Source organism: Leptinotarsa decemlineata, unplaced genomic scaffold (assembly GCF_025532065.1).
Source record: "Leptinotarsa decemlineata unplaced genomic scaffold, Ldec_3_MD MMD2_tig00026374_RagTag_RagTag, whole genome shotgun sequence".
Taxonomy (NCBI): Eukaryota; Metazoa; Arthropoda; class Insecta; order Coleoptera; family Chrysomelidae; genus Leptinotarsa; species Leptinotarsa decemlineata.
The window spans coordinates 3,930,467-3,951,604 of record NW_027412710.1 but is presented as its reverse complement, the minus strand read 5'-3'; the positions used below and the strand labels follow the sequence as shown (position 1 = coordinate 3,951,604).

The 21,138-nt window shown below is 34.8% G+C and overlaps 1 protein-coding gene across 1 annotated transcript in view; it reads right to left on the bottom strand.

The window, feature by feature from the left end:
* LOC111503616 (uncharacterized) overlaps positions 1-21,138 on the bottom strand; it is a 93,094-nt gene that overhangs the window by 53,373 nt on the left and 18,583 nt on the right. The window contains exons 4-5 of the mRNA XM_023157966.2: positions 13,926-15,520; positions 6,687-7,045 (exon numbers count right to left, since the gene is read on the bottom strand). Of these exons, the coding sequence (XP_023013734.2) occupies positions 6,687-7,045; positions 13,926-15,520 (1,954 nt within the window). The remainder of the gene's footprint in view (positions 1-6,686; positions 7,046-13,925; positions 15,521-21,138) is intronic.

Here is a 21,138-nt window from a genome sequence, read left to right as displayed (position 1 = left end):
AGGTGGCAAAATTGTCATGATAGGCTCCAGAAAATCGTTTCGCATTGCCCAACCCCATACCTGGGGTTCCAAATCATGTCCTAACCAAGTTTGAACTTGATAATATACACGGTTGAAATGTTGATGAGCAGCTGCACTTGTTGGTGGAATATTTGAAAGCTGCACAGGTTTATTAAATTTTGTAGACTTGACGTAATGCATATAACGAAGATGATCGAGACTTTTCACAGATTTCGGAGCATTATAGACTGCCAATAAGGTTTGAGTTCCACTCTCTAATAATCTCTGGGCTGAACAATTTTCTTCCTCAAATGCTGCAGCTAGTTCATCCAAATTTGTTAGTTTCTCAAAAACTTTTAAAAATGATTTTTTCCCTTTTTAAAAAGCGCAGAAGTTGTGTCACAGCCACTTAATGCGTGCAGAAATAAAATATGTTTTTTAGAATGAGGATAATTATCAAAACTTTCAGTCGAGTATATCTCCGTTTTTACATTACCTTTCCCAACTTTTTTAAAGAAAATTTCTTGTTCGTAAGACAGTGTACGCCCAATTAAAATGACAAGTAAATCAATATCTTGTCCTATTATAACTGCAGTTTTTTTTTTAGACTTTGATTCTTCAATTGCAGTTTCAACAATAAGAACATCCGCATCATCTCTGGCTTGTTTAGTAGTAATATTTGCAACTTGTAATTTTTCAATTAACATATTAATGAACTTATCTTTGTTATTTCGATTTGATAAGAATTTTTCTTGAGTAACTGGTACAACCATTGTTTCATCGAAACAAACTTCATACGTTTTTGAAAGTGCAGCAGGTCTTCTCTGCTGCTCCATAGCTTTTACGTTCTTACTGTAGTCTGAATATCCGTCAAATACAACAATTATTTTGGTACTGTAATGCCTTTGTAAATAATTCATGTATTTATCAAAAATAATACAAAAAGTATCTTCTCTGCTCCATACAACATGATGAAAAAGAAATCCGCCATCAATAATGAACGTTTTAGTAAACGGTTATCAGTATTATTGAATAGATATAGATTTAATACATGAAGAAAATGATAAAATATAATATAATAGTTAATAAAAATTGACAAATATTTATAATCATTAATTTATCGATAGTTCATCAACTATATATGGCGCGTTTTCGACCGGAGGCACCGGTTGACCTGAAGTGATGCTGTGACCGCGCGCTCTCCGCCCTCTATCTCAAAAACGGTTCACCGTATACAAAATTTTTTTAAACAAAATTGGTAGAGAATTTCGTATTCTACAATATTGATAATAAATACAAATAGCAAAAACCCATAGGAAATGAGATATTTCCAAAAAAAAGCGCAAAAAACTGATTTTTGTGACCTTTGACCTTGAAATTTAATAGTTGCTTACACCCTACCATATGTAGGTTTTGAGACAACTTTTAGGGTGTCAATATACAGACTTTACAGACTTACAGATTCTTACCTAATTTAAGCTTAAATGACTGGATTATTAATAATTTCCTGAAGACAAACACATTATTATCGATATTTCTAGAAATATTCCTTTTTATCTGCCATATGGCAATTCCAACGACCCGATAAGGTTTGTTAATTTATTTTTTGTTTATAAAAACGTCAAAAAAAGTCAGTACGACAATGAACATCATTGTTCAGTTTATTATTATTATTATTCTCATTTAGTTTTCGGTTTTACTAGTAGAAAGTTACCACGTCAACAATCTCCAAAATGGTCAATTCTTGTCCATTGGAAGAAAAAATTGAAGCGAGTTTTATTTACGGTGCGACGCGTAACTTTCACGAGACCGAAAGGATTTTTCATTGAACGTTTTCCGAATCGTCCTATCTGTAGAGAATAGTTGAGGGAACTTATAGTTTTGCTGAACTCATCTATAACCTCCCTGGCAGGAATATTTTTTGACCTCTCACGTGCATTTGACTGTTTTATAACTTTATTGAAATCAAACTTTTTAATCTAGGATTTAGGGGTGTATTTTTGCAATAGCTCAAACATTTTCTTTCAGACCGTACAATGTTGGTAAAAATAAAAGATACACTATCTGATCCTCAACCAATCAGTTCAGGAGTTCCTCAAGGCTTTGTCCTGGGACCGCTTATCTTTTTATTATTCGTCAATGATTTACCCAAATACTTCAACATCAACAACAATAGTCTCACTCTCTTTGCTGACGATACCTCGTTTGCGGTCTCAGCACACAGCCTAGAGGAATTAAAGTCATCAACGGAAAGGTTTATAACACACTTCTTAGATTGGTGCAAGTTAAACAATCTGATTGTTAACTTGAAAAAAAAAAACAAAATGTATCCATTTTAGTTCTTCCATCGGTCTCGATAAACATCCTACTGTCTTTGATATTAGAGGGGTGGAATTGGTATCAACGAATTTTACAAAATTTCTAGGAGTCTATGTGGATGATTGCTTAAGATGGTCTGAACACATTACAGTCACTTGTAAAAAAGTTAATCAAGCGTACTATGCTCTCTCCAGAATAAAACATTTTATGCCCTTGCATACCTTGCAGGACGTATATTGTAGCTTGGTCTACAGCCATTTGAGCTACAATGTGGTTCTTTGGGGCTATGCCACCAACAAAGATACGGTTTTTATCTTCCAAAAAAAAATTATCAGAAAATTATTTGATATCCCATGGAGAGAATCGCGCAAACAGCACTTCATATCATATCAAATCTTGCCATTCCCTTGTATTTACATATTTAAATACTTACTATACATCCACGATAATTCAACAAAATATAACACAAATTCTTCTTACCACAGTTACTCAACCAGAAATGGAAATTTGTTAAGTATTCCTAGACACAGATCCTCTAAATTTGAACAGTCACCCAAATATATGGGAATAAAATTAATCAATCAGCTACCTGATCACTTTAAAACCATGAGTTTGATGTCATTTAAAAGAGAAGTTAAAAATTTGCTTATTACAGTGTCAATGAATTCCTTTTAGACGACTTTAGCTGATTGCGGTCCAGACTTTTATCCAGATTTTATTATTTTATTATACATCCAATTTTGACTAATCTTGTTTATTTTTTCTTTATATTTTCTACATTTTTATACTTTAAAACTACTGAGATATTTTATCTTTATGTATGTTTATTTTCTTTATACTATTTTAACGTGTTGTACTGACATGTCCTATACGTTGTTAACGTCTCAAAGGATAAATAAATATTATTATTATTATATACAAATTCACAACTACCGGTAGTGTACATAGCAAAAACCCCTCCGATCATCCGTCCATTCCGAAAAAACCGCAAGTGCAAATAGTAATAAGTGAGATAGTAGTGGGATAGTAAGTGAGATAGTAGTAAATCCTGAACAGTCTACTTATTCCGTCGCGAATATTTGTGAAGTGTCTCCTTCTTCTGTGTGGAGACTTTTGAAGAGGAATATGTATCATTCATATAAAATTAAAACGGTACACCAATCAACTGAAGATGACCCTGATCGAAGAACAGAATTCTGCGAAATCATGACGGAAACCATTGCAAGGCATCCTACTTATCTCCACAATATTTGTTTTAGTGACAAATATACATTTTTTTCAAACGGCATTGTTCACAGACAAAATTGCCGTTATTGGAGTGACACCAACTGTCACGTTTTCCGGGAAACACATACCCAATATTAAGAAAAAATTAAATAGCAATATTGGGAAACCATATTGTAGGACCTCTATTTATAGATCAAAATTTAACAGAGGAACTGTATTCAAATATGCTGGAAACTACTGTTGGCCCTCCCATCACTGAAATCCTCGAAGCGAATCCAAATAAATTCGATATGGATGTTGTATTCCAACAAGATGGAGCACCACCACAGACAAGTAAGAAACTATTTAGATACCACTTTTCCCCGTCGAGATCCTACAGAATAGCCAGCTATTCCTACAGAATATATATATATATATATATACATATATTATATATATATATATATAATATATATATAATATATATATTATATATATATATATATATATATATATATAATATATATAATAATATAATATATTGCCTGTCACATTTTATGTGACAGGCAATATCTGGTTTGTTGAAGGAGATACACAAAAATGTTTCATACAAAAGTTTTAGGAGTTCATGAGAGCTATATTTTGATATAATTTTTAAATATACAGGGTGTTTGGTGTAGGTGCTACAGACCAAAATTCCATTTTTTAAAATAGAACGCCCTGTATATCATTACATATTCAGATGCTACGTTAAATTCTGATATCATTTCATGTTTGGTTTTTGAAATTCGGTTACGGCGTTGTTGAGTTATTTCTTAAAATGTAAAGTCTTGAGAACAACTATTATTTTTAAAAATATCTCATACAATTATTCTCTCTGCATCAGATCACATGAAAATTAGTCAAAATTTTGGGTGTTCGAAGTAATGGTTTCAATTTTGAGTTGTGGAATTCAGTCAGGAATCATTTTGAATATGAAACAATTGCGAAATTGAAAGAGGTGTATTCGAAAACAAATCATTAATTAATAACAATGTAAATAATATAACTTGATAAATCATTTCATAAGAATGGTAGGTACCTAGAAATAAGTCATAAAAATTGTTCAAAGTGATGCCCATTAGATATTATACAGGCTTCGAAACGTCGAATCACTTCTCTCGTACAAGTCGCTCTTATAATATCAGGCGTAATATCACTGCACGCTAGTCGAATTTTCATTTTCAGATCATCCACATTCAAAGGGGGAGTAGTGAAAACAATATCTTTTAAATAACCCCATAGGAAAAAATCAAGCGGTGATAAATCTGGGGAACGAGCCGGCCACCGAATTGGACCCTTATTACCAATCCATCTATTTGGGTACGTTCTATCCACATATTCAGTAACAACCTGCGAATTGTGAGGAGGAGCACCATCTTGTTGCCACCAAATTCCTTGTCGTTCTGCTATGGGAATATCTTCCATCAACTGGATCAAATCATTTTCTAGAAAATGTAAATATCGTAATCCATTGAGATTTTCATTGAAAAAGTAAGGTCCTATGATGCGGCCATTGAACAATCCACAACATACATTAATACCCCAAGTAGTTTGAAAATTACTTTCGCGGACCCAGTGGGGATTTTCTTGAGACCAATAGTGACTGTTATGTCGATTCACAACTCCATTATTGTGGAATCGCGATTCATCGCTCCACAAAATTTGACTGAATATGTTAGGACTTTCATGTAATATTACCTGAATACAAGCAATGAATTCAAGTCGTCGTTCAAAGTCCGTGGGTTTCAAACCTTGTAACAACTGAATTTTGAATGGGTGGTATTTATTTTCTTTCAGAATTCTCTGTACATTAGATTTACTCACACCGACTTCTTCTGCAAGAGTACGGATAGAAACATGTGGATGAATAATAATATAAGCCAACACATTGATCTCTAAATCTTCAGTTCTAACAGATCTCGTATGATGACGATGCTTTATAGTAGAAGGAAATGACCCAGTTCGCAATTTTTCTACAACTCTTGAAAAAGTCATTCGTGACGGAATGGATCTGTCTGGAAAACGTTCTTGGTATAGACGTTGTGCTTGACGGCAGTTTTTCTGACATTCCCCAAAAATTAATAACATATCAATGCAATCACTTGGACTAAATGTGAAAGGCATACTGGAGTTTTCGCACAAAGAACACAGTTACTGTTTTGCAAAGAATCACTGAATTGAACTGACAAGTAGATACAATTCAACAACATTTGTTACTATGGCATCAACAAGCATAAGCTACTTGATGAAATTGTGCAATATAAAGCAATTCACCCTCAAGTTAGTCACATTCTCAAGAATTTCAATATTATATTCAACTGATATCGATATCGTATCGTAGAGGTGAGAATAATGGTTTGTATTCAGTAGTAGTCTAGTTCAATTTAATAAAAGATATAGACTGGATTCGTGTACGAGTAAATACGTTTTTTTGAAACTTTATATTTAAGGAAAAGTGCAATAACTCAACAACGCCGTAACCGAATTTCAAAAACCAAACATGAAATGATATCAGAATTTAACGTAGCATCTGAATATGTAATGATATACAGGGCGTTCTATTTTAAAAAATGGAATTTTGGTCTGTAGCACCTACACCAAACACCCTGTATATTTAAAAATTATATCAAAATATAGCTCTCATGAACTCCTAAAACTTTTGTATGAAACATTTTTGTGTATCCCCTTCAACAAACCAGATATTGCCTGTCACATAAAATGTGGGACACCCGGTATATATATATATATATATATATATATATATATATATATATATATATATATATATATATATATATATATATATATAATTTATATATAATAAAAACAGCAAAGGGCCGAGGACAGATCCCTGAGGTACTCCACATTTAATGTTCATTTTAACTGAAGATGAACTTTTGAAACTCACTACTTGAACGGGATCTGATAGATATGACTCAAACCACAACAAGATGTTTCCTCTAAATCCATAGATTTCAGGTTTGTGAAGCAATATTTTGTATCAACATAGTCGAATGCTTTTTAAGAAAATGCTGTTCCACTTTATAAAAATTACAGAACTTCTTCCAGACAACTTCTATTTGTAGTCAACTGTCACAAATTATCTTTATCAAACTCACCTTAACTTTTCTTCGCTTTCCTTCATTTTCCGGCAAAGACTTTGGCGAAGGGCTCACTTCTCTATCTCTTTTCCTCAACAGTCTTGTAGAAGGAATGACCGGAATGGGAGGCGGTGTCGATGAATCATTGTAGTCAAATGAAAATGTCTGCAAATTAATCGGCTTCGGAGGAACTTCCTCTTGATCTGATTCGGCCAGAGGATCCTTTTCGGGTGCCTCCAAACTGTTGCTATCTACTGATCCACCGAATGTTATAATAGAATCCGCATTTGATCTTGGAGACGACACTACAGAATTTGGACTTGACACGCCTTTTCCGGGCTTCGTGTCCTGAATTTTTTCAGAACATTTGGTTAGACCTACATTAAATGAAAATTTATAACTCATAAAGTATAGGTACATACAGTGCGGACGTAAAAAGTCACTCTCCTCTGCTTACAGGAGGAAATATCAAAGTCGCGAAAAGTTTACATAAAGAGGCAACATTTTTAATATTTTATTAGTACGAGGGTAGTCCCGAAGAACCCGGCCCAAAGAAAACACAAGAATTTTGGAAAATTTTCATTTATTTTTCAAAATAATCTCCTTTGCAGCTTTATACACTTTTACCAGCAACGTTAAATAAGTTCAATACAATAAGAACTGTCTTTCTCCTTAAAATAGCCATCAACTTCCGACATCACTTCTTCACTGTTGGAAAATCTTCATTTATTAATTTATTTATTTCATACAGTGTGTCTCACTTCTCATGGAAACACCCCCGTATCTTCCGTAATATTCGAGGTGGAACGATGAAACTCTCAGGACTGATGGAAATGCTCAAAATGCACCTACCACCTGAATGGGGTTAGCCAAAGTGATATACACTGTCCGCCACTCGCGATGGAACACCCCATTTTTACGGTAAAACATATTAGGGGTCAAAATAGGCTCAACATTCCTTCAGATTCGTGATCAGGACTACCAACTTACTACGATTACACTTTTTTCCTGAAAAAATTTCAGTCCTGAAAAATTTGAATTTGTTTCACTTCTCATGGAAACACCCCCGTATTTTCCGTAATAATTGAAGTAGATTTTTTGTTGGTTTTGACATCAAAACATGAACGAAATTGTTTGAGAGAAACTTGACTTTTGTTTTCACATAAATAATTTATTTTTTATTTTGTTGTCAGGAAAGTTATTCCTTCTCAATAAGAGAGAAGATGGTAATTTTGTAAGAGGAACGGAAACATGTAATCAGTGAGGTTTTAGGATGGTTAATGTTAGTTCATATTCTCATTTTCCCATTATTTAAAGAAAAAACAAGGATATTTTGTGGCGAAAACTGTTATGTAGTTCAAAATTCTTTCGAAGTACTACTTTCAAAATCACATTCTCAATTAAAAAACAAAACAATCAATTTCAAATGATTTAACTGTTGACAATTTCATATTTTCGTGCCTTCTATGAAATTTCCCTCCAATCGAACACATTTTTTTATGCGCTTTCTATTATTTCCTCCAACTCTTCTCAGTTCTCTAGGTTTGATTTCTCTACCCGCTTGTATAATTCTTGCACGGAGATCTTCCTTATTTGTTGGCCTATCCTTATAAACTTTATTTTTCAAGTTTCCCCATAAATAAAAATCCAGTGGAGTTAAATCTGGGGATCGTGGTGGCCATACTACACGAGAGGGCTATCCTATCCATTTCATAGGTAGATTCCTCTTCAACCAAACCCTTGTTATTTGAGAGATATTTGGTCTCTACAATTCACCACCCAATTTGGATTTTGTTCAGCCCAAAACTTCATGTTCTGGGAATATACAACAGCATTCGTGGTAAAGGTAGCCTCATCACTGTATAAGATATACTTTAAAAAATTACTGTCATTAAGATAATTTCCCTGCGTCCATAAACAATACTCCATACGGCGGATATCCTCTCCTTCGTGCAGAGTATGTAAAATTTGGGTTTGAACGCATGCATTTTATGCCTCTTTAAACACCTCCATATTTTACTGCGGCTCATATTGAGTTGAAGCGATAAGTTTCTCAAACTAATTCTAGGATCGGCTTGATGAGCCGCCATTTATCGTATCATCATCAATATGATGTTTTACAATTTTTCTGTCCTTTGTTACTTGGCCGGTGCTCACGAATATATTATTTTGTGTACAGTTTCAGGGTGTACAGCTACCTCTAGCGGGTGTCTTCTATTAAATTCAGCGGCCGCTTCACGATAAGACCCCACCCCTTCACCAACAATTAAAACAATTTCAATTTTTGCTTGAAGTGACAGACGTGCCATGTTGAACTTTGTCAATCAAAATGAGCTGATATCAGTTAAAATGGGAACTTCAGAGATATTAAAATATGAACAGGAACTCACGAACAGAAAACAACTGGAACACAGGAACAATATCCAACACAAATACAGGAACAATAAACACAATGGGAACAGAAACACGGCAGAAACAACAGGAACAACGATGATTCAAAGAACAACAATACATGAAACAACAAATGCAATGAAAACCGGTCTGGGGGTTAATACAACAAGATCTTTCAACAGTATTGTCAGGTTGACAGTAAATATCAATGAGCAACTGTTTTCCATGGTGATTCCAGGGCACCGCATGATTCAATGAAACTGATGTAATTCAATCCCTTCAAATGATTTCAGACAACAATTCAGCAAGTAGGTAAAATAATCTAAATTCTACCTGTTCACCGAGTGCGATTTTTTCTTTATAAATTAACAGTTGTTTCGGTGTTGCAATGAGTATGAAGATTAATTTTGTTTCGGATGGTAAAATGTTTCCTCAATATTTTGATAAAGGACCCGGCACATTTCTTATGAGAAATGACTTGCCTTGAATTTTGCCCAAATTTTGATATGTTGTAGTTCTTGATGTGCTGATTGAAAGTGTCCACAGTCAAAGCTCAGAATTGTACAGTTTTCGAGATGTGAACCTTTAAATATAGATTTTATCAATTTTTTGCAGTTTTTACTCATCAATCGAGAGCTCTCACTTCTGGTTGGGATAGAATTAAACTTTTTGAAAATCTTTCCGACCAGGTTCTTCATATTCTGGCGGATTCAATTAATGTGTCTTTCACAACTGGAACATTTCCTGGCGTCCTGAAAACTGCTTTAGTTATTCCTATTCACAAGGGGGGTGCAGCGAACGAGCCGTCAAACCTTCGACCAATTTCTCTTATACCATCTCTATCGAAACTTATAGAGAAACTTGTCAAGAAAAGAATGATATTCTTCTTTCCAAAACATAATATAATAAACAATGCCCAATTTGGGTTTCAATCATGTAAGAACACTAGCGATGCTATCTTTGACTTCTTGGAAGAGCTATATTTAGGCCTAAATCAAGGCGAGGCGGCCGCTGCAGTATTCTGTGATTTTTCTAAGGCCTTTGACTGTGTAGATCACAGAATATTGCTGAAGAAATTATTTCTTTATGGTTTCAGAGGGCCAACCCTCGAATGGTTCAGCTCTTTTCTCTCTGACAGAAATCAAATTGTCAAGGTAGGAAATAAAACATCCAGTCTCTCCAAAATATGCCGTGGAGTTCCTCAAGGATCTGTTCTAGGTCCTATCTTATTTCTCCTATATGTGAATGATTTTCCTAACATCAATATTGATGGTAAAATTACACTATTTGCAGATGACACCACTTTATTGTGGCGTGGAAAGGATTTGGTTTCCTTGAAGAGTACCATTAAAGCGGATTTAGAAAAAATTAAGTATTGGTGTGACTCAAACTCACTATGTTTTAACTTCAGCAAAACTAACATTCTGTCATTTAAATTTGTGCATGGAAATTTCTGCCTTCAAACTCATATGATAGAAAATAAACAATCTGGTAAATTCTTGGGAATTTGGATTGATAACTTTCTGAAATTTGAAGATCATATAAAATATCTGAACAAAAAACTTTCATCTAGCTGTTATGCCATTAGAGTTATCACTAAAGAACTGGGAGCAACTGCTGGTAAAACTGCGTACTACGCTTTAATCGAATCTCACTTGAGATATGGTGTCGCCTTCTGGGGGTTTTGTAGCAAACAGTTACTACAGTCTGTTTTCGTTTTGCAAAAAAGAGCAGTGAAATTCATCTACAAAGCCAATATTAGGGACCATTGCAAACCCCTATTTATCAATAATAAATTACTGACTGTACACTGCATTTTTATCTTGGAAACAGTAAGTCTCCTATTTAAAAGAAGAGAATGCTATAGATCAGAAAATACCTACTTTACCCGTTAAATTCACGACATACCTCTGCCTATTCCAATAACAACGTTAACAAAAGATTCTGTTTTGTTTGAGAATCGGAAGATTTTCAACCATTTACCTACCGAAATGAAAAGTATAGTGAACTACAAGGTATTCCGTAACCGTGTAAAAGAACTTGGTCGAATATTTTGAAGACAGGCTTTGGGATCAGCTTCTGATTTAGGTTTTATTTTTTGAACTTTTTACAGTTCTGGAAATTTTACATAACTTCGACTATTATATTTTATTATATTTTTATTTTGTCTGCACCTGTTATTTTTATTTTTCTTTATAATTACTTGATAACTTGTATTTCATATATATATATATATATATACATATATATATATATATATATATATATATATATATATATATATAAATACAAATACAATATATATATATATATATATATATATATATATATATATATAAATATATATATGTGTGTGTATATATGTGCATATATGTGTTATATATGTGTATGTATATATATGTGTATGTTATTTTGTGTAATAGTATTGTTTTCATATGCTTTATCAATAAGATTTTTTTCTTAGACAATAAAGTACAGTGATTGATTGATTGATTGATTTGGATGTTCAGCAACCAGAATTAGTTTTATGAATAATCTTCTTCAGTTATACTTATGATGCACTGTTTGGAACCTTTGGTGTAGTAATGAATATTACTGGAGTTTTTTCCCAACACCAAATCGTTATTTTTAACACCTCGACACGTGTTTCGATCACCAAGTGATCATCTTCAAAGAGGTAGATTAAAACTTTGAAGATGATCACTTGGTGATCGAAACACGTGTCGAGGTGTTAAAAATAACGATTTGGTGTTGGGAAAAAACTCCAGTAATATTCTTCAGTTATAATAGATGCCGCCATCGATAATTTTTCATACACTGCTTCACACTATCTCGATAATCTGAGAATGTGGTGTTGTGACATTTTCCTCAGATGGGCTCAAAATGGATGATAGCATCTCACAGCATCTGTATCTTTCATACCTGAGAGTACTCTCCAGATAGAATGAAGGGGTTCAGATATTGGAAGCGAACTATTTTGCGCCGTAATATGTTTTACCTAAAAACGGGGTGTTCCATCGCGAGTGGCGGACAGTGTATATCACTTTGGCCAACGCCATTCAGGTGGTAGGTGCATTTTGAGCATTTCCATCAGTCCTGAGAGTTTCATCGTTCCATCTCGAATATGACGGAAGATACGGGGGTGTTTCCATAAGAAGTGAGACAAATTCGGATTTTTCAGGACTGAAATTTTTTCAGGAAAAAAGTATAATCGTAGTAAGTTGGTAGTCCTGATCACGAATCTGAAGGAATTTTGAGCCTATTTTGCCCCGTAATATGTTTTACCGTAAAAATGGGGTGTTCCATCGCGAGTGGCGAACAGTGTATGTCACTTTGGCCAACCCCATTCAGGTGGTAGGTGCATTTTGAGCATTTCCATCAGTCCTGAGAGTTTCATCGTTCCACCTCGAATATTACAGAAGATACAGGGGTGTTTCCATAAGAAGTGAGACACACTGTATGCAGGCATGGTAATGTTAGAATTTCAGGCAGAAATCTACCCCAATGATAAATGTGTGGAGGGATTGGTGAAAATCAACTCACACATACATCTATAAAAGTAGTCTCAGATGACGAGTGGCCAAACAGCCCGAAACCGGTCTGCAAGTGTGTTCCAATAATTGAAAATCTATTGCGGCAGTTGTATCGCCAACAGCATATGCAGGAATAACTTCAGCGAAGAATCCTGCACTGACACCTGTCGAATATAATCCAACGGCCTTCGTGGTATTAGCCAGGGGAGTAGTTGTTTTCTGATAGGTTTCAGTCCATTAACCTACCGTGTAGGGAGTTGAGACAGGCCTGAACGAATTGTTCTTTCAGATGATTTAGTCTCAGATAGTCAAGCGACTCTGGAGCAATCAGCTCATCTAGGTCGTAACTGAACTGCGAAAAGGTAGGATTAATCGTTACATGGCATTTAAAAAAATAACGCCAAACAAATGTTAGACTAAATCAGACCTACCCGAAGGCTGCTGCCTTCCGAATCATCATATGAAGAGGCTGTCAGAAGCCCGAGCATGCAGAGCATATATGAACTCGGCAGGTACATCTCCCTTACGAGAATGCCATCTCTAGGATCAATTGAAAACTCAATCCAAAAATATCAAAGATAAACAAGGCTTTCCAAGGTGATCACTTGCAAAGTCAGGCTTCAACATCGACCGCTGAATAAGATTCATCTATGAAAGAAAGAAAGAAGAAGAAAGAAAGAAATTTATTCATTCATGGACCAACTACATGGTATCGAACATGGGATCGACAGAAAACTCAATTAACAAACATCCAAGATAAACCAGACTCCCCAAGGGTTTCAGTGGCAAACCAAAGCTTCGACATCGACTGCTGAACGAGATTTGTCCTCTGTCCTTATCTGCAGGTTTTACGGCAAGGCGCCCAGTTGATACCTGAACCCGAAAAACAAAGCATTGATATCAACTAGGTGCTTTGCAGTGAAAGCTACAGAGGTCCGAGGATGAATCAATAGGCAGCCGACATAGAAGCTTGGTTTTGCTGGGATTAATTCATAAATGCTGTTCTTGGGGCTCTGGGATCAAGCCTATACCTTTTTCCTTCCTGCCAATCAGGTTTTCAATGTTTGCTGTCACAAGTTTCAGTCTTGCTGTCTGACCTGAAAGAAACTCACCAATTGAACTAATTGGCTTCGTTTTGAAGCTGGACTTATTAGGCTTAGTTTCAATAGGTGTGAGCTACAGTAACCCTCAAGAGTTACGGTGGAGAGTCAAATAAACCCATTCACTTTGAACATAATCCTGACACAACCCACTATAATTTTGACAGCTGAATGCGACATTAGTAACCAATGCAAATATAAAAATTTGAAAGTTGTGAACAAATCCTACTCACCCTCTTTATCTTTGTCGGTTGTCACCGCCAACTTCGGTTTCTTAGAGGCCCCAACAGGTGGAGTTACCTCCCGATCTTTTTTCTGACGACAACGTCTGCCTTTGACGTAGATCACTTCCGTTGAAACTATATCTTTTTCTACGCCAGGTTTTTCCGTTAACGAAGTACCTGTAGGAGACTGTGGTGTCTGTGAAACAGAAACGTTTGTTAACTTCTTATTTCTCACTGACCTTAACGACATTTTAGGCACCACATCGTTCACTTCGGTTTCCTTTTCGTGCTCCTCAACGCATTCTTCTCTTTTGTTCGAGTTGGGAGTTTCATCAAATCTGTCAGATTTGGAATCGTTCTCCTCCACACTGATCGCTGTACGAGTTGAGCCACGGAGATTCTCGGATTCTTCCGGTTTGTCAGCAGTCGCGTCGGTGTTGCCGCTGTTTTCACGTTCTGCTGTGATTTTCGTGCTTTTCTCCTCGTCACCCGGACTATTCGTTGGAGTTTCTGAAACAGTTTCATCGTGACTTTCTTTCATGCCGCATGTGTAAGCTACTCTCTTGACGCAGGGTTTTTCAACAACAGGAACTGAATTAAGCGATTCTTTTTCGTGAATTGGTGAATCGCCACCATCTGCAATATCATTTTTTGTTGAATTATTATTATGAAGCACCATTTTTACACTATCATTCATTTGTTGGCACCCCGATTGTTTCTGTTCACTGGAATCATTTTCATCGATGCTATTCGAAGGTGAACTTGCTTCTCCTGTATCTTCTATACTTTTTTTTCTGCTCCTGCCTTCACCACAGGTGTTAGATCCTTCAATCCCATCTATAGTTCCTACACCCACAGCTGGAGCTTGACTCATCTTACTAGAGTCTACTGCAAGAGATGAAGATACTGACTTCTCAGAGATTTGATCACAATCAATAGAAGAAGGGTTAGAAACTAAACTGTCACCTTCAGTTACGGTGATACCTTTACCTAACCTCTGACTACATTTCTTGTTAGAGTCGTCAAAGTCACCTACACTATTAATACTGTCATTTTGGGAATCGTTACAAGTCTTGTCCTCCTCATTTGTTTTAGCCCTCTCTTCATTTCCTGTCTGGCAATCAAAACCGTTACCTTCACCTTGAACATACAAAACCTTTTCTTCAATCACTTCCCCAACGATCGGACTATCACTATTTTCTATATTTGATTTCATCGTAGGTTTTTCTATTGTCTGCTTCATCTCAAGTTGATCGATTTTTATTTTCAAGAATTTTTCTGTAGGTTCGTTATCGTCTTCAAATCTAGGCCTCTTCTTGCTTGTATCTATCAATTCACAGATATTTTTTATCCTCAACTTAGGTTTTGGTGTTTCTGCAGTCTCAATGGTGTCTTCTTTCACAGATTTTTCATTTTCCTTCAGTAAATTCGGTGTACTAACGCTATCTTTTTCCTCAGTCGTCTCTTGCTCAGTACTCTCTTTTTGGCCTGTATCTATAACAGGATTTTCCAGAGATTTACTTTCTTCGTTTGATGCACCCACTTTATATTTCTCCTCTCCATTACTTAAGTTGTCAATGAGTGAAACCAGACCTTCTCTATCTCTGAAAAAATATAGAAAAATTTTCAACATTCAACACAACAAGAAGTATTACAACCAGTGTTGGATGTCTTTCGCAATTATTTGACTGATCGGAAACAACGTTGTTAAAATTAATGATACACTAAGTGAATCTGTGACCATAAGAACAAGGGTTCCCCAAGGAACCGTTCTTGGTCCAATACTTTTTCAAGCCTACATAAATTATCTACTCTGAAAGTAAAAGCAAGAATTATATCATACGCTGATGATACAGATGACAGAAATCCAAACAGACTTAAGCAAACAGTTGATGACTCTAATTCTATCATACATGAGTGGTTTCTAGCAAACAAACTAAAGGTAAACGACAGCAAAACTGAAAATATCATACTCTCTTTACGAAACACCGAAAATTTCTCTTGCTCAGAGTCGGTGAAATTCCTAGGAGTCTGTATAGACACAAAATTGTCATGACAGCATCACACAGAAAACATCTGCAAAAAACTATCTTCTCACATCCATCTAATACGCACCCTATCTCAAACAGTGAACAACGCCACACTTCTCTCCGCTTATCATGCATTTATCCATTCCTCTTTATCATACGCAATCATTTCTTGGGGACACTCTCCACACGCTGCAGGAGTCTTCGGCATGCAAAGAAAAGCTATAAGGGTACTGTCAGGCTTGAAGTACAGAGATGACTGCAAGGACTCCTTCAAAGTTCTACAAATACTTACAGTTCCCAGCTCTTACATTTTCCAGTGCCTTATATACAGGCTGATTCACGGTGGATGGCACATTAGACGTTTCTGGTGAACCAGACAACGGATCACTTTGAAAATTTAATGGAGGGCATATTCGGACATTCTCTAGCCAACTAAAATATTTTCGACAATGCGGTGTTGCCGCTTCTATTAGAAAGCAGTAGCAACTTTGATTTTTCAAATGGAACACTCTGTATATAATATTATTTTTGGAGTCTCCAACAATTGCCCGACAACTTTTCTTGATATTTCCCTATACCTATCTGTTACCGTTTTCGAAATAAAAATTAATTTCTATTTTTTTCTTCGAAAATCATGACTTCTAAAAAGGCCGATATCTTTTAGTTAAGAAGTACTATGATATCGAAATTTGGTTTGGAGTTAGGTGATACTTGGACACTTCCCACACGTCAGCCTAATCTCCGTTACTTCAATACAGGGTGGTAAAAAAATACAGTTTTTTCGTTTGCTTGAAAAAGTTGCTGAAATTTGATTATTTTAAATGGAACACCCTGTATATTATTGAAAATTCGGAAAGCTGCTGAAATTTGCTTTCTTTCTATGTATATCATACCTATACCTAACTAGTCAAGTTTCGGACTTATGAACATTTATTTGTGAAAATATCCCTTCAGAATGGTATTTCCATTCGGTATTTGGTAAGCAGGCCATGATTACTATTTGACAGTAGCGTTGTGACATTCTCCTAATAATATCGACATTTTCGTCACTTCAGAAGTTGCAAATACCTTCAAAACGATGGAACAAAACTATTCAAACGAAGTTCTTATGAATTTGTTTATTATTTTTGGACAGTGTGACAAAATTATCAGCAGAACATGTAGAAAGTTCAATGAAATGTATCCGAATCTACCGCCAATGAACCTCAAGAAATTTATACGAATTCAGAACAATTTCAATATGTTTGGATAAACTTTAAAAAAGCACCAAGAAACTTGAAATTGGAAATATTGATATGAATAATTAACTGCAGGAAATATTGATATGAATAATTATAAAAAAGTAAAACAATCATGTGGAATATTTCAAAATATGTTCGAATCGCTGGCCGTTCACTTCCAAGCACTTTAAAATGCGGGTGTTGACTGCTTTCGTGGTGGCAGATCTGATTTCATTGGGATCCAAATCTTCAAATGTTTGGGCAATCCTTTCTAACAATTCATCTCTCGAACGCACGGGTATTTTGTAAACTTTTTCTTTAAACATTCCCCACAAATAAAAATCTAATGGATTAAGATCGGGTGATCTCGCTGGCCAATTCCATGGTCCCAAGCGCCTCATCCACCGATCGTCAAATAGTCTATCCAGTTCTGCGCTCACTTCTCTTGTGCAATGTGCAGGAGCTCCGTCTAGTTGGTACCAACAGTTTCGATAATCTTCGAGTGGCAGATTATCCACGAAACTGTCTACAGTATTCTCCAAAATATTCAGGTAGCTTCTGGATGTTAATGACTCCTCGTATATCACGTACCTCAATTTGTTGTCCATCAACATGCAGAAGACATTAAAACTAAATTTTTCTTGAAATCCGGCTTCTTTTGTGACGTGAGGATTTTCACTGGACCAATAATGACGATTTTTTCTATTGAAAATCCCTTCTCTCGAAAATTTCGATTCATCAGTCCAAATAATTTTATTTAAAAAAAGTGGATCTTCTTGAATGCGTGTCAACAACATTTCACAAAATTCTACTCTCTGTTGAGGATCTTGAGGCTTCATTGCTTGAATTTTGGTGAATTTATAATCATGCATTTTATGTCTTCGCAAGATTCTTTGAACCGATGAATATTTTATACCCAAATCTTCTTCAGCACTTCTTATCGATGACTCGGGAAATGCGTGAAAATATGCTAAGACATTAATCTGGTTGTCTTTGAAAGTTACGGGTCGAGGCAAGTTTCTTGGTGCTTTTAAAGTTGATCCAAATGCATTGAAATTCTTCTGAATTCGTATAAATTTCTTGAGGTTCATTGGCGGTAGATTCGGATACATTTCATTGAACTTTCTACATGTTCTGCTGATAATTTTGTCACACTGTCCAAAAATAATAAACAAATTCATAAGAACTTCGTTTGAATAGTTTTGTTCCATCGTTTTGAAGGTATTTGCAACTTCTGAAGTGACGAAAATGTCGATATTATTAGGAGAATGTCACAACGCTACTGTCAAATAGTAATCATGGCCTGCTTACCAAATACCGAATGGAAATACCATTCTGAAGGGACATTTTCACAAATAAATGTTCATAAGTCCGAAACTTGACTAGTTAGGTATAGGTATGATATGCATAGAAAGAAAGCAAATTTCAGCAGCTTTCCGAATTTTCAATAATGTACAGGGTGTTCCATTTAAAATAATCAAATTTCAGCAACTTTTTCAAGCAAACGAAAAAACTGTATTTTTTTACCACCCTGTATTGAAGTAACGGAGATTAGGCTGACGTGTGGGAAGTGTCCAAGTATCACCTAACTCCAAACCAAATTTCGATATCATAGTACTTCTTAACTAAAAGATATCGGTATTTTTAGAAGTCATGATTTTCGAAGAAAAAAATTGAAATTAATTTTTATTTCGAAAACGGTAACAGATAGGTATAGGGAAATATCAAGAAAAGTTGTCGGGCAATTGTTGGAGATTCCAAAAATAATATTATATACAGAGTGTTCCATTTGAAAAATCAAAGTTGCTACTGCTTTCTAATAGAAGCGGCAACACCGCATTGTCGAAAATATTTTAGTTGGCTAGAGAATGTCCGAATATGCCCTCCATTAAATTTTCAAAGTGATCCGTTGTCTGGTTCACCAGAAACGTCTAATGTGCCATCCACCGTGAATCAGCCTGTATATATTAAAACCAACTTACATAAATACACAAGTCACTCTGACATACATAATCACCACACCGGAAGTTCCAAAAACATATACCTAGATTATTAGAGAGTTTCAAAAAGTCGCAATGGAATCAACTACTATGCTCCAAAATTTTTCAATGCTCTACCCCAATCGATTAAGAATGCACATCTGAACACATTTAAGGTCCAAATTAAGCAACTGTTACTCAGGGGTGCCTTTTACGATTTTAACGAATTTTTAAATGCTGATTTTACAAAGATTTGTGAACTGTAGTATTTACAATAATTTTTTTTTGTACTTTGTATTATTATATATATGTATATTACCATTTTTATGTCTTTATACTTTCCTGACTTGTGTAAACATTTTTAATGTCATCACACCAATAAAGAATTATTATTATAATTATTATGTTATTTCATCGTAGACCCATAAATACCCTGCCAATTTATGAGAAAATATTAGAAATCACAGTGAAAGAGCAATTGATGAAATTTATAGCGAAACATAATATTTTGATTAAAGAACAATCTAGCTTTAGGGAATCCCATTTATGTGAAACTGCACTGAAATTTCTAATCTCTTTGTGGAAAGTTGAGCTATCTAAAAAACGTATTATAGGTGTTGTCTTTCTGGATTTCAAAAGGGCATTCGAGACGGTCAACATTGAGTTACTTTTAATGAAATTAAATATAAGTATGGACATTGTAAAGTATTACAATGGTTCACAAATTACCTCACATATCGGAAGCAGCTAGTTAAATATAATCAAGTTTTATCAAGTACTTTAAATGTAATTTCTGGAGTCCCTCAAGGGTCAGTATTGGGTCCACTGCTATTCTTGCTGTACATAAATGATATTGTGATACATGTTAAAAGGTGTAAGATAAAACTGTTTGCCGACGACACTATGTTGTACTGTTCTGGGAAGACTAATGAAATCTCAGAATGTTTAAATGAGGAACTATTAAATATAAACGAGTGGTTATGTGACAACGGCCTCAAGTTAAATGTTAATAAAACAAAATGCATGTTAATAGGTAGCAAATATTGTTTAAAACAACTGCAAGATGAACAGCTGTCATTGAATCTTTATATTGATAATGTCATCATTGAAAGGGTAACAACTTTTAAATATCTGGGAGTGGTATTAGATCAAGAATTGAACTTTAATGCACACTGTAGTTATATTCAGAAGAAAATAGCCACGAAAATTCATCTTTTATATAGATTGAAAAATAAAATAAGCGAATATGCAAAATTAACAATTTATAAATCAATAATAGCACCCCACTTTGACTATTGCAGTACATTACTCTATTTTGTGAGCAATGAAAATCTAAACAGATTACAGAAGCTTCAAAACAGATCCATGAGGGCAATATTAAGTTGTAATAAACGCACATCTGTGGAGTACATGTTGGAAACACTGTCTCTTATGTCTGCTAATCAAAGAATAACACTAAATATGCTAATATTTATATTTAAAATTAAACATAATATATTGCCAAATTATCTGAGTGATCAGTTGACCTACACAAGTAGTATTCATACACACTCCACTAGAAATAGAATAGGAAATTTTTTTATATATACATATATACATATATATATATATATATATATATATATATATATATATATATATATATATATATATATATATATATATATATATATATATAAAAGTTTCAATGAAGTTTAATGCGGCCAACTGCGACCCACTGACGTTCAGTGTTTGTCAAATTCAACTTTTTTTTGATAAAAAATGAAAAAGTGCATTTCTAGATCGAATTTAACAAAAAGTTACTTGAAAAAGTTGTGTCTACGGCAATTTTATATCCATATGCCAAATTTTATGCAACTAGGATAAAGTTAACGTTTTGCTTATATTTGACAGATATCCCTCCCTTTTATTTTAAAAAACAAGTTCGGTTAATTGTCATCAATTCATGTATACATAACAAACTCATCATGGAGTTTAACTTTTCTGATAAATT